This window comes from Mustelus asterias, chromosome 23 (assembly GCF_964213995.1).
Source record: "Mustelus asterias chromosome 23, sMusAst1.hap1.1, whole genome shotgun sequence".
In the NCBI taxonomy this organism is placed as follows: Eukaryota; Metazoa; Chordata; class Chondrichthyes; order Carcharhiniformes; family Triakidae; genus Mustelus; species Mustelus asterias.
This window is the reverse complement of record NC_135823.1, coordinates 64,853,630-64,866,238: the sequence shown is the minus strand read 5'-3', so window position 1 is coordinate 64,866,238 and position 12,609 is coordinate 64,853,630. Positions and strand designations below refer to the sequence as shown.

At 45.3% G+C, this 12,609-nt stretch overlaps 1 protein-coding gene across 4 annotated transcripts in view; it reads left to right on the top strand.

The window, feature by feature from the left end:
- cramp1 (cramped chromatin regulator 1) overlaps positions 1-12,609 on the top strand; it is a 58,823-nt gene that overhangs the window by 24,235 nt on the left and 21,979 nt on the right. For all 4 annotated transcript variants that reach the window (XM_078240817.1, XM_078240816.1, XM_078240815.1 and 1 more), the window contains exons 7-10: positions 1,573-1,658; positions 5,203-5,326; positions 6,482-6,563; positions 8,575-9,894. In XM_078240817.1, coding sequence (XP_078096943.1) covers positions 1,573-1,658; positions 5,203-5,326; positions 6,482-6,563; positions 8,575-9,894 — 1,612 coding nt within the window. The remainder of the gene's footprint in view (positions 1-1,572; positions 1,659-5,202; positions 5,327-6,481; positions 6,564-8,574; positions 9,895-12,609) is intronic.

Below are 12,609 nucleotides of genomic sequence, written 5' to 3'. Positions count from 1 at the left end.
AGGGCACAACCTCAGGCTAAAGGGACGATCCTTTAAAACAGAGATGAGGAGGAATTTCTTCAGCCAGAGAGTGGTGAATCCTTGGAACTCTTTGCCACAGAAGGCTGTGGAGTCCGGGTCATTGAGTGTCTTTAAGACAGAGATAGATAGGTTCTTGATTAATAAGGGGATCAGGGGTTATGGGGAAAGGCAGGAGAATGGGGATGAGAAAAATATCAGCCATGATTGAATGGCAGAGCAGACTCGATGGGCCGAGTGGCCTAATTCTGCTCCTGTGTCTTATGGTAGTGATGTTGTGCTGTGTGGATGGAGACAAACGCAGAAGTTTCTTCCTTCCAATCTGCCTAAACAATCTGGCTTCAAAACACTAAGTTGGTCAAACTACTGGTTTGGGTGGGGAGCAGTAATCTGGATAAAGCATTTGAAAATTAAACAAAGGTCTAGATGGTATTTGTAGGTGGACGGAACCATGGCCAATGTGATTCATTACAGTGTGGTGCAATAATAAATGCATTGGAAAGAAATTGGGGCGTATAGCTCTTGGTATAGATAGCAAACTCTTTACAGATGCAGATTTGTTTCTAGCGTTTTTAATTTTTATTTCAGCTTTCCTGTTCCATTTTTACTAACCAGAGCACCAATTAACATAGCAAGATAATACTGTCAAATTAGTAGAGCATAAATATGAGGCTGTCACACTGAAACTGTATATTGCTTTGGTTGGGCACACCTGGAATAACTGCTTCATTGGTCACCAAGGCAAAAGGAACATCTAAGCTTTGAAATTGGTGCAGGATTTGGCCACAGGACAAATCTGAGGGCAGAGTGATGAGGAAAGGTTACAAAAATGTGCCTTGAAAACAAAATGATGAGAAAGGACTTTATAGAGAAGCGCGTAAAATATGAGGTGAACTTGAAAAGATTAATGCTAAGCATAATTTCAAATACCACCACAACTGCAGGACAAGAAGACATAATTAAAAACTTCTAAAAGACAACTTCAGGACTGATGTCAGGAAACACATCTTTGTGCAGAATGACTAATATCTGGAGTAGTCGTATGGGAAGGAGGCAAAACCACACTACATTCAAAAAGCACTTGGATGCATTTGTGGAGGTTATTGGCCGGAATTTTGTCGCCTCACCCGTCCCCGGAATTGGGGCGGGCGAGGCTCGCAGAACGGAATTCTCCGTTGGCCTCGGGCGGGATTTTATGAGCGAGGTCGTAAAATCCCTCCCATTGTAGTTGTGTGAGCTGGATGGGTGCAGATCATCTTGCTCTCTTTGTAATGGTGTTCTGTGCAGTAGCCCCTACTAGGATTTTGTGATCCAACCAAACCGACTGCTTTGAAGACATGCTGATGCAATATTTTTCCGATTTAGACTTATAGGGTAGGAGCATGTGGCGAAAGCTCTTTTGCCAATGTGACTTTAGATGGGTAACCGGATCCTTACTGGACTCCACGCAGAGAGCAGTTGTTTCATGATTTGGTCAAGTGAATTCTGATGTTGTCGAATGGTCTTGTCTTCCTTCTCCATTAAAAGTAATTCAGATTATTTTTCTGATACCAGGGCCACCACAGTGCGATACAAAGGCCGTAATTTGCGTATAAAGACACCAATGTGCCGGGCTTTGAAAAAAATCTGTGATCCTGAGGGTAAGTTCTATAAAGAATTCATCAGGAACTATTTTTAAGAAGATATCACCGACCACCAACAAATAAGGGGAAGGATAAATAATGGGAATTTATGGGCCTTTCAACTAGTGGCTTCCCTTGGAATAAATACATGGGAACACATGGCCACATGGGAACACCACCACGTGCCCTCCAAGCCACTCGCCATCCTGACTTGGAAATATATCGCCGTTCCTTTGCAGTCAGTCGCTGGGTCAAAATCTTGGAATTCCCTCCCTAACAGCTTTGTGGGTCAACAGCACATGGACTGCAGTGATTCAAGAAAGCGGCTCACTATCACCTTCTCAAGGGCAACTAGGGATGGGCAATAATTGCTAGCCAGCCAGCGATGCCCATGTCCCATGAATCAATAATAATAAAAAAATCAAGTTATCCGATGAAAGGTTGGAGGGATCTAATGAGTGAATATGAAAGTGTTATTTCTCGGATTCACTGATTAGATTTTCAGCTTTTATCTTAAGGGGATTTCCAGCTGATTATGAAATAGTAAATATAGAATAACAACTTCCTCCTGTTGCTTTCTCATCAATCTGTGTTGATATCCTGAGATCATCTCTACCAGGTAACTATTCTCAAATCTAAAAATCAATGCAACATTTCTACTGTACCCCCCAACCTTTGCAAATATGAAACAGCATTTATTTTAGAGTCATGGAGGTTTATAGCATGGAAACAGGCCCTTCGGCACAACTTGTCCATGCCGCCCTTTTGTTTTTTAAACCCCTAAGCTAGTCCGAATTGCCCGCATTTGGCCCATATCCCTCTATGCCCATCTTACCCATGTAACTGTCTGAATGCTTTTTAAAAGACAAAATTGTACCTGCCTCTGCTACTACCTCGGGCAGCTTGTTCCAGGCACTCACCACCCTCTGTGGAAAAAATTGCCCCTCTGGACCCTTTTGTACCCCTACCCTCTCTCCTTAAATCTATGCCCTCTAGTTTTAGACTCCCCTACCTTTGGGAAAAGATGTTGACTACCTAGCTGATCTATGCCCCTCCTTATTTTACAGGCTTCTATAAGATCACCCCTCAGCTTTCTACACTCCAGAGAAAAAAGTCCCAGTCTATCCAGCCTCTCCTTATAACTCAAACCATCAAATCCTGAAAGCACTCTAGTCAATATTTTCTGCACTCTTTCTAGTTTAATAATATCCCTTCTATAATAGGGTGACCAGAACTGTACACAATATTTTAAGTGTGGCCTAACCAATGTCTTGTACAACTTCAACAAGACGTCCCAACTCCTGTATTCAATGTTCTGACCAATGAAACCAAGCATGCCGAATGCCTTCTTCACCACTCTGTCCAACTGTGACTCCATTTTCAAGGAGCTATGAACATGTACCCCTAGATCTCTTTGTTCTGTAACTCTCCCCAACGCCCTACCATTAACTGAGTAAGTCCTGCCCTGGTTCAATCTACCAAAATGCATCACCTGGCATTTATCTAAATTAAACTCCATCTGCCATTCGTCAATCCACTGGCCCAATTGATCAAGATCCCGTTGCAATCCGAGATAACCTTTTTCACTGTCCACTATGCCACCAATCTTAGTGTCATCTGCAAACTTACTAACCATGCCTCCTATATTCTCATCCAAATCATTAATATAAATGACAAATAACAGTGGACCCTGCACTGATCCTGAGGCACACCACTGGTCACAGGCCTCCAGTTTGAAAAACAACTCTCTACAACCACCCAAGCCAATTTTGTATCCATTTAGATACCTCACCTGGGATCCCATGAAATTTAACCTTATGCAACAACCTATCATGTGGCACCTTGTCAAAGGCCTTGCTAAAGTCCATGTCGACGACATCAACTGCACCGTCCTCATCTACCTTCTTGATTACCCCTTCAAAAAAGTCTGGGAGCTTCTTTCTGGGAGCTTTGCTAATTAGACCAAAAAGAAATTCCTTTGCATTGGAAGGTATTCCTTGAAGGAAATATTTAATGTGGCGTCTTTACACAAGATGGCGCTGGAATGTGACGACTTCTTGCGAGCTGTGCCCAACATGCCCTCTAATTCTATTATTCTCGTTCTATGCTTCTAAAACTATATTCTAACTCTTTTAAACTGTCTAGCAAAGCGCTATTTTTACCTTGTGTTAAGTTGATCTTTCTCTACACCCTAGCAATGACTGTAACGCCACATTCTGCACCCTCCTTTTCTTCTCTATGAACTGTATGCTTTGTGTCGCGCACAAGAAACAATACTTTTCACTGTGTACCGATGCATGTGACAATAGATCAAATCAAACAATTCCTGCATCAATTGGCAAAATTACACTATCCCAATTAATATATACAAGAACTGTAAAGCATGAAATATTATCAAGGAATACCTTCCAAAGCAAAGGAGTTTTTTTGTCTATATTAACAAAGCTCCAGTAATTCAGTTAATGGGGACAAAAAAAAATCCAATGCATTGGAAGATATTCTTTGATAGTTTATATTTCAACTGTCTTTACAGTTCCTGCAAGCATTAACTGAGATAGCGGGTACCAGTTAGGATGTAGCACGGTTATAATTCAGGATTTTTATTGACAAGGCCAGTCTGCCTGGTTCATTCAGTGGGGCAGGGATTCTTCCCCGTCTGCCAGAAGCGACCATGCGAGCCAGCACCTTGATGAGTAGGGTGGCCACGACAATCTAAGCAGCAGGAAGTTTGCCAGTGCTCTGTGTTGCTTGGTGTTCTCGCTGGTTAAAGCGTCACGAGTATGTGTGGCCTTGACTCTTGCCCACCGCACAAGGTTTTTGGGCTTGGGTGAGTGGGATGCGTACTTAATTAAACAATGATTAGGCTTTGTATTACATTGGAAATAGAATTTTCACTGGTTTGTTTGGAAACAGTTGAACGTGGTGATGGATTGTTGTACATGCCAGAAACTTTGACTAAAAATGCTTGATCCTTGGCCTTTAAAATCCAGAAGCCAAGATTTAAATTAGAATTGTGTGCACAGTTTTCATTTCCATATCTTGTGTTTGCCTCTGCCTTTTGCTGATTGTCTCTGTTTTGCTAATGCATCTGTCCCTCTCTCCTCCTCTTGCCCCTCTTCTATTACTCATTCCTTTTTGCTGCTCTTTTCTTTCTTGCCCTTTTTGACAATAGGTGTTGGATGGGAGATGTGACAAAATAAACTATCAAGGCCGCACTTTGAAGTTGAGGTGGGGTTGTGAGGGAGCTGTAGCCCCCAGGAACTCTTCCCTGCCCTGCACCACCATTACGGCACCTATATCCTTACCATCCCACTTCTATTTCCCACCAACCCCTCACTCCCATCAGTACCTTTTCCTCTTCAAATTACGCGCTTAACTTTGTACCATCCCTTCCTTTTTGGTTTGCTTCACTCATCTCCACAGCCCACCTGACTGCACCAGCCCTCCGGGTGAATGGCAAGAAGACCGAGGTTCTTTTAAGTTAGACATGTTGTCTCTTCCCCTTCTCCTCCTATTTCCTCCCAAACTATCTTCTGACAGTCTTTTCTTTTATTGTTCTTAGGAATTAGTGATGAAGAAGATCAGAAACCCGTCCGACTTCCTCTCAAAGTGCTTCTTGAACTGCTGCCACGCAGTAACTACACCTGGGCAAGAGTTCAGAGTTTGGCACAGAATCCTCGACTAAGGTACAGGCTGAATATCTAATCTATTAACCTGTGATAGATTAATTCCTTCGTTTACTGATTACCAGATAGAGAGCTTTGTCTGTTGTGCTGTGTTGCCTTTTTCTAGCACAACTTGAGTGTCTTCAGTTTCTGAGTGTGAAACTTTTATGTAGGTAAATGAAAATCCTGCAAGTTTAAATACTCCAGGTAAGATTTAGCAGAATAGTATTGGAGAGTAACATTAACAAATGTGTCATTTGGAGGGAAACTGATTTTCAGGACAGTAGCTATTATTTAATAAGTTGCTTGAGACAAATTATACTTGCTGGTGGTATATATTGTAAACAATTTACACACTTACTACAGAAAGACTAATTTAATGTCAAAGAAAAAACTATGGGGCACTTGTCAGACTTGCTAACATCGCTGCAAGTTCTATTTATTTATTTTATTAGTGACACAACTAGGTTTACATAACACTGCAATGAGTTGCTCTGAAAATCCCCGAGTCGCCACACTTCGGCACCTGTTTGGGTACACGAAGGGAGAAATTAACATGGCCCATGCACCTAACCAGCACGTCTTTTGGACAGAGAGGAAACCGGAGCACCTGGAGGAAAATGCACGCAGACATGGGGAAAACGTGCAGACTCCGCACAGACAGTGACCCATGCTGGGAATTGAACCTGGGTCCCTGGCGCTGTGAGGCAGCAGTGCTAACCACTGTGCCACCGTGCATCAGTCACCCTAGAATATACCCTCATCAGTGACCAATGGTAAACTTGATATTACTTGTATTCTCCACGACATCCATAGATGAATGAAGTGGGCCGACCTCCAATTGTCAGCCAGTTGATCTGCTTGGAAAGCTCAACCCCCGATTCCATTGCTCCCTGGGTTATGGCAGATCAAAGAGCTCGCCATTTGCAGAATGATGGATGTCAATTCGCACCCATCTACTTCATGAAACAATATGTTGGTGATTTTGTATGTTTTGTAATTTCATAACTTAAGGATTCAAGATGATTCTGCGATTTCTCTCTTGGGAGCTATCACTTGCATTTGTATGTTCAATGACTGCATACTGTCCTTTCCTTTAAACTGAATTACAATATGCAAGGCGATACTGTTATTTGCACATCGCTCTTTGATGGACCAGGTTTGATTTCTTTGCAGGATGATGGTGGAGCTGCACCGGAAAGTTTCTAGCCTCATTGAATTCCTCAAACATAAATGGGCTTTACAAGAATTCAGAATTGTATCCTTTTTTGAATGGCAAACAAAAGAAATCCTGGGGTCAATTTATCAGCAAATACCTGATGACCAGTCAGTGAAGAAATCACTCTGCCTGCTTGGTGCCTCTGGTAAAAAAACCCAAGCAATTTATATGGTAGGGCCTCATTTGCTTCTGAATGCAACGCTATGGTGTGGAGTTGCCGGCGTTGGACTGGGGTGGGCACAGTAAGAAGTCTCACAACACCAGGTTAAAGTCCAACAGGTTTATTTGGTAGCACAAGTTTTCGGAGCGCCGCTCCTTCATCAGGTGAGTGCAGGATTTGTTTCACAAGCAGGGCATACGCCCTTGTCTGTGAACCTGTTGGACTTTAACCTGGTGTTGTGAGACTACTTAGAATGCCAAGCTGGAAGCATTAAACCAGTGACCCACAGCCACGCACTCATCCAGGGCAGGGACAACCCATCAATTACCTTGGTGTCAACTTTAAAGTGGAGAGGTGGCAGGGAGCACAAAGGTTCCAGCAGTGAGTGGAAATATATTTTTAGGGTTAGGTTATAACCCTCACAATCTTCCTGTTCACAAAATGTCTTACCCTCACTATTTAGAAAGTGGCCTGTAGTAATCTCTTTAAAAATCACTGATGTCACAGACAATGTACCTGCTCTTTTACTGCCCGTGATCAGTATGTTTTGTATGGGAAGAGGAGAGGATTTTCTTAACCTTGGGAGTATGTATTCCAATTAAATTATTCAGCAGCAAGCTTTCTTGAATTTAAAACGAAGCTATTTATTCTCACACACTGAACCCGAATAAACACAGTTGTATACTCAGTCCCATTGCGTGCGCACAAGTCCACAGGCATGTGCACGTACAGTGTGCATGTGAACACAAAACACGTGCATATGCATGGCTTTATCCTTTTTGTTTTCATTTACTTACTAACTAAGTCAAATCCTGTGGTTAGAGTGCCACAATTAAACTAAGCCGAGCTGACGAAAAACAAATTAGATACTGGCCCGATTTTACCATTGCGTCGCGCCCGAAAAGTCGGGCGTGAGGCGATTAACGCAATCCGCGCCCACGATCGTGCAGATGCCCACTTTACCAAGGCGCAAAAATGCATTTTAATTGAATTAATGGGCTGCCCGCCCAACTTTACCAGTAATTCCCCCTTTACCATCCAGATTCAGCGCGAAACAGACACGCTCGACAAAGGTCTGTTTCGGACGCTCAGCTTCTGAAGAGATAAGTTCGGAGCTTCCAACGGCTCTCTGTCTCAGATCAGTGGGGGGGGGTGTGTGGAGAAGGCAGGGAGGTCCAATCGTTCTCTGGTGGGGAGGAGGGTGGCCTGATCGTTCTCTGCTGGGGGGAAGAGGAGGGAGGCTCGATGGCTCTCTGGTGGTGGGGTGGGGGGGAGGCCAGATCGCTCTAGTGGGGAGGGGGAGGGAGGCCAGATGGTTTTCTGGCAGGGGGGGCAGAGAGGCCAGACGGATCTTTGGTGGGGGCGGACAGGGGGAACCGCTGCCACTCTGCGGGCGATTTGTTGGGGGGGGGGGGGCAGGGCAAGGGGTTGCGATCGGTCTCGGTAGCGGGAGGGGGGGGTGGATGGGTAAGGAGGACAGTTATGGTGGGGGGTGGTGGGGTGATGCCTGTGGGGGCCATCGCTCCGCTTTTCGCTCCTGGGCCGCTTTATCTGTTTTTTGCGGCGCGGGAGGGACGGAAATATGATGGACACGTTTTTCAAATTTTTTTTTTTCACTGAGCACGTACAATTCAAAGCTCCAATCGGAGCTGCAGCATTTCGGGCGCGATAAGCTCCGCCCACAGTGCGATTCGGACTCGAGATTTTTTTCAGGCTGAGTGTGTATGGGGGCGCCTGGGAGCAGATTTCCAAGTCGGATCTGAATTGCGCCCAGATTCAGCACTCAGAATCAAAATAGTAAAATCGGGCCCACAGCGACTAATTTTAATTAATCTAAGCAGGATTCTACAAATGCCTTGCCTCTAGTTTTGCCTTGACTTTGTTCTTTAGCGTAAATCATTGGAAGAACGCCAGCAGGACTCTGGAGATAGCGAATCGAGGATTGTGGGACTTGAAGAAAAGGCAGAACTCCACCTCTATCCTGCAGAGAACTGTACCTTAACTGCACTGCCCGGAGTGGCAAAGGTAGTTCACTCGAAGGCCTGCTGCACAGTGCACTGGCAGGAAACGGGGAGGTGCAGACAGAACGTGAAGGACACTCATTTACTCCCACCAGCACAGATCCTAGCTAGAACCTCTGTCACAAAGGATCCGACTGTTCCTCTCAACCAGGGAGTACAGGGCCCAATGAAGGGACAGGTTAAGCAAATACGGGCCCCAACGGACGGGCGAACTGGTAGCAAAATGACTGGGTTGTTGACTGGAGAAGGACCACAAAGCACTGAAGAGGAAATGTCTTCTTTGGAAGGTATCTCTGCTGAAGAGACAGCTGCCCACCAGGAGAGTCCAAAAGCGGAGGAGGTTTTTGATGTGGCACAACAAGAGTTAGGAGAAAATGGAGAAAATCTATTTAACTCCCCCAAAGCTAATTCAGATGTTTCCACTGAGGAATGTAACAATAATGAAGCTGCTCTAATGGAGTCCCCGGAAGCAGCTCCCGCTGCTGGTTCCTGTGTATGTGGAGGGATTATGAACACTGATGAGGTATCCCTCTTGGACCCGGTTCCTCGTTACATGAAGTCTTGTCAGAACTTAGCAGTTCCAGAAAGGTGTATGTGTAAGGACAAATCCTCTGAAAAAGGTGTTACTGCTTCAGGCATAAATGGATTTTCTGGTGATCCCAGTGCTGTGCATTCGGGAAATGTAGAAATGAGAGAACCCAACACTGAACAACTTGCAGTTTCAGGGCCGCAGTTGGCCAGTGACCCCACTTTAAAGTCATCCAGTTCAACTACATTAGATGATGGTGATAACAGGACCCTACCTTCTATTTGCACTCGTGAACAGTCAGTGTCGTGCACCCAAGAGGGGTCTGATGCTGACTGCCTTATGAGGCAGGCCTTGATAATTGCTCCGCCCTCTCAGGGACAACCTAGTAGTGCCAGCATTGTTCCAAAGCCACCGAAAGAGGATACGACCCACTTGGCCCAGCAGGTGCAGGAGGATGGCTGGAGCCCGAGTACCTCTGAGAATTTGACTTTGGCTGAATTGTACCTCATGCTGGGGAAACCCAATAAACTGCAGCTCGAGTATGACTGGGTACAAACCCAGCGGAATAACGCCGAGGAAACGGAGAGAACGAGGGGTGCAAGTCAGCGGTTACTAAAGTGCTTGCTGCAAATCATCACCACTGAAGTGAACCCTAAACCTGTGAGTATACTGTGTCGATGGGTGGGAGTAAGAGAGAGTTTCTGCTCAAACCATTTCAACTCAAATAGTACTTTTAAAGGCATAAGGAATAAAGTAACTTTAAATCCCATTTATACTATTTGGTTTGTAGTTTAAAAAAACCCAGAAACTAAAGAATGTTAGAAGGTAACTGTCATACGTTTTACTTGTGTTTACTTTAAAAAGCAAAAAGTTTCTTTCTGAAGCACAGAGAAACTTGCTGTCACGCCATTGCAAGTAGTGCATGCCGACAGAGAGACTTAATCTGGGCAGCTCTCATTGCAGTGCCTCTCTTCATGACTACTTGCATTAATTTGTTCAGCATCTCGAGAGACCAGTTGCAAATCAACACCTAAGGAGACTACAGTCTTGTGTCATTTCCTTGAAAGTCTTTTCAGAGAGATGGTGGCATAGTGGGAATGTCACTGGACTAGTAACAACCACTAAAGCAGGGGCCCAGAGTTAATGCTACAGGGACAAGGGTTCAAATCCCACCACAGCAACTTAAATCTAATTAATAAATCTGTAATAGAACATAGAAAGCCACAGCACAAACAGGCCCTTCGGCCCACAAGTTGCGCCGATCATATCCCTACCTCTAGGCCTATCTATAGCCCTCAATCCCATTAAATCCCATGTACTCATCCAGAAGTCTCTTAAAAGACCCCAACGAGTTTGCCTCCACCACCACCGACGTCAGCCGATTCCACTCACCCACCACCCTCTGAGTGAAAAACTTACCCCTGACATCTCCTCTGTACCTACCCCCCAGCACCTTAAACCTGTGTCCTCTCGTAGCAACCATTTCAGCCCTTGGAAATAGCCTCTGAGAGTCTACCCTATCCAGACCTCTCAACATCTTGTAAACCTCTATCAGGTCACCTCTCATCCTTCGTCTCTCCAGGGAGAAGAGACCAAGCTCCCTCAACCTATCCTCATAAGGCATGCCCCCCAATCCAGGCAACATCCTTGTAAATCTCCTCTGCACCCTTTCAATGGCTTCAACATCTTTCCTGTAATGAGGTGACCAGAACTGCGCGCAGTACTCCAAGTGGGGTCTAACCAGGGTCCTATAAAGCTGCAGCATTATCTCCCGACTCCTAAACTCAATCCCTCGATTAATGAAGGCTAGTACGCCGTACGCCTTCTTGACCGCATCCTCCACCTGTAATATAAGGTTAGTCTCAGTAATGGTGACCATGATGACTATTGTATGATCAGTTGTTGTAAAATCCCTCTGGTTTTCCTATGTCCTTCAGGGAAGGAAATCTGCTGCCCTTACCCAGTATGGCCTACATGTGACCCCCCATCTCCACAGCAATGTGGTTGACTCTTAACTGCCCTCTGAAATAACCTAGCAAGTCACTCAGTTCAAAGGCAATTAGAGATGGGCAGCAAATCAGAAACTGACCTGGCTACGAGACTGGTCAAAGGCTGGGAATTCTGCAGAACTCCTGACTCCCCAAAGCCTGTCCACCATCTACAAGGCACAGGTCAGGAGTGTGAGGGAATATTCTCCACTTGCCTGGAGGAGCTCAACTCTATTAACAGCCAAGCTTGAAACCACTGAGGACAAAGCAGCCTGTTGGTTGGTGCCCATCCACCACCTTCAAAATCCAATCCCCCCACCACCGACAGTAGTAACAACGTGTCCCATCTACAAGATGTACTGCAACAACTCACCAAGATTCCTTGGACAGCACCTTCCAAGCCTGTGACTTCTACCAGTTAGAAGGGCAAGGGCAGCAGACATATGGGCGGCACAGTGGTTAGCACTGCTGCCTCACAGCTCCAGGGACCTGGGTTGATTCCCGGCTTGGGTCACTGTCTGTGTGGAGTCTGCACGTTCTACCCGTGTCTGCGCGGGTTTCCTCCAGGTGCTCCGGTTTCCCCCCACAGCCCAAAGATGTGCAGGTTAGGTGCACTGGCCATGCTAAATTGCCCCGTGTCCCGGGATGCGTAGGTTAGCGGGATTAGTGGGGTAAATATGTGGGGTTACAGGGATGGGGCGTGGGTGGGATTGTGGTTGGTGTGGACTCGATGGGCCAAATGGCCTCCTTCTGCACTGTAGGATTTCTATAAACATGGGAACACCATCACCTGCAAGCTCCCCTCCAGGCCACACACCATCCTGACTTTGAAGTATATCGCCGTTCCTTCACTGTCACTGGGTCAAAATCCTAGAACTCCCTTAACAGCACTGTGGGTGTACCTATACCACAGGGATTGCAGAGGTTTAAGGAGGCAGCTCACCATCACTTTCACAAGGATAATTAGGATGGGCAATAAGAAATGCTGGCCCAGCCAGCACTGCCGAGGTTACCTGAAAGAATAAAGATCAAAACTTACTGAAACGAAAAGTGAAGAAAGCCACATAGGAAGTGATTTATTGGTATGTTCGTGTATTTGTTTAATATTGTACTCAATGGTAGACTTCTCCCATTTTTAAAATGACAATACCAATGATCCATTGCAGTTGATGACTTTGTCCCTGTGAAAATTTCCCTGATTATTTCCAGCACTTGGGAAATAATGGCCAGGATTCTCCCAAAATAATTCTAAGTGCCGAATTCACAAAAAACAGGAGTAACTCTCACGGTTTTTTCAGCGGGACGTTCAAAATGAATTTCTGAGGACTGCAGAGTGCCCTAGTGTGAATCACGATAAAAATCTGGGGTGGGGTCTGTTCCTGCTGGA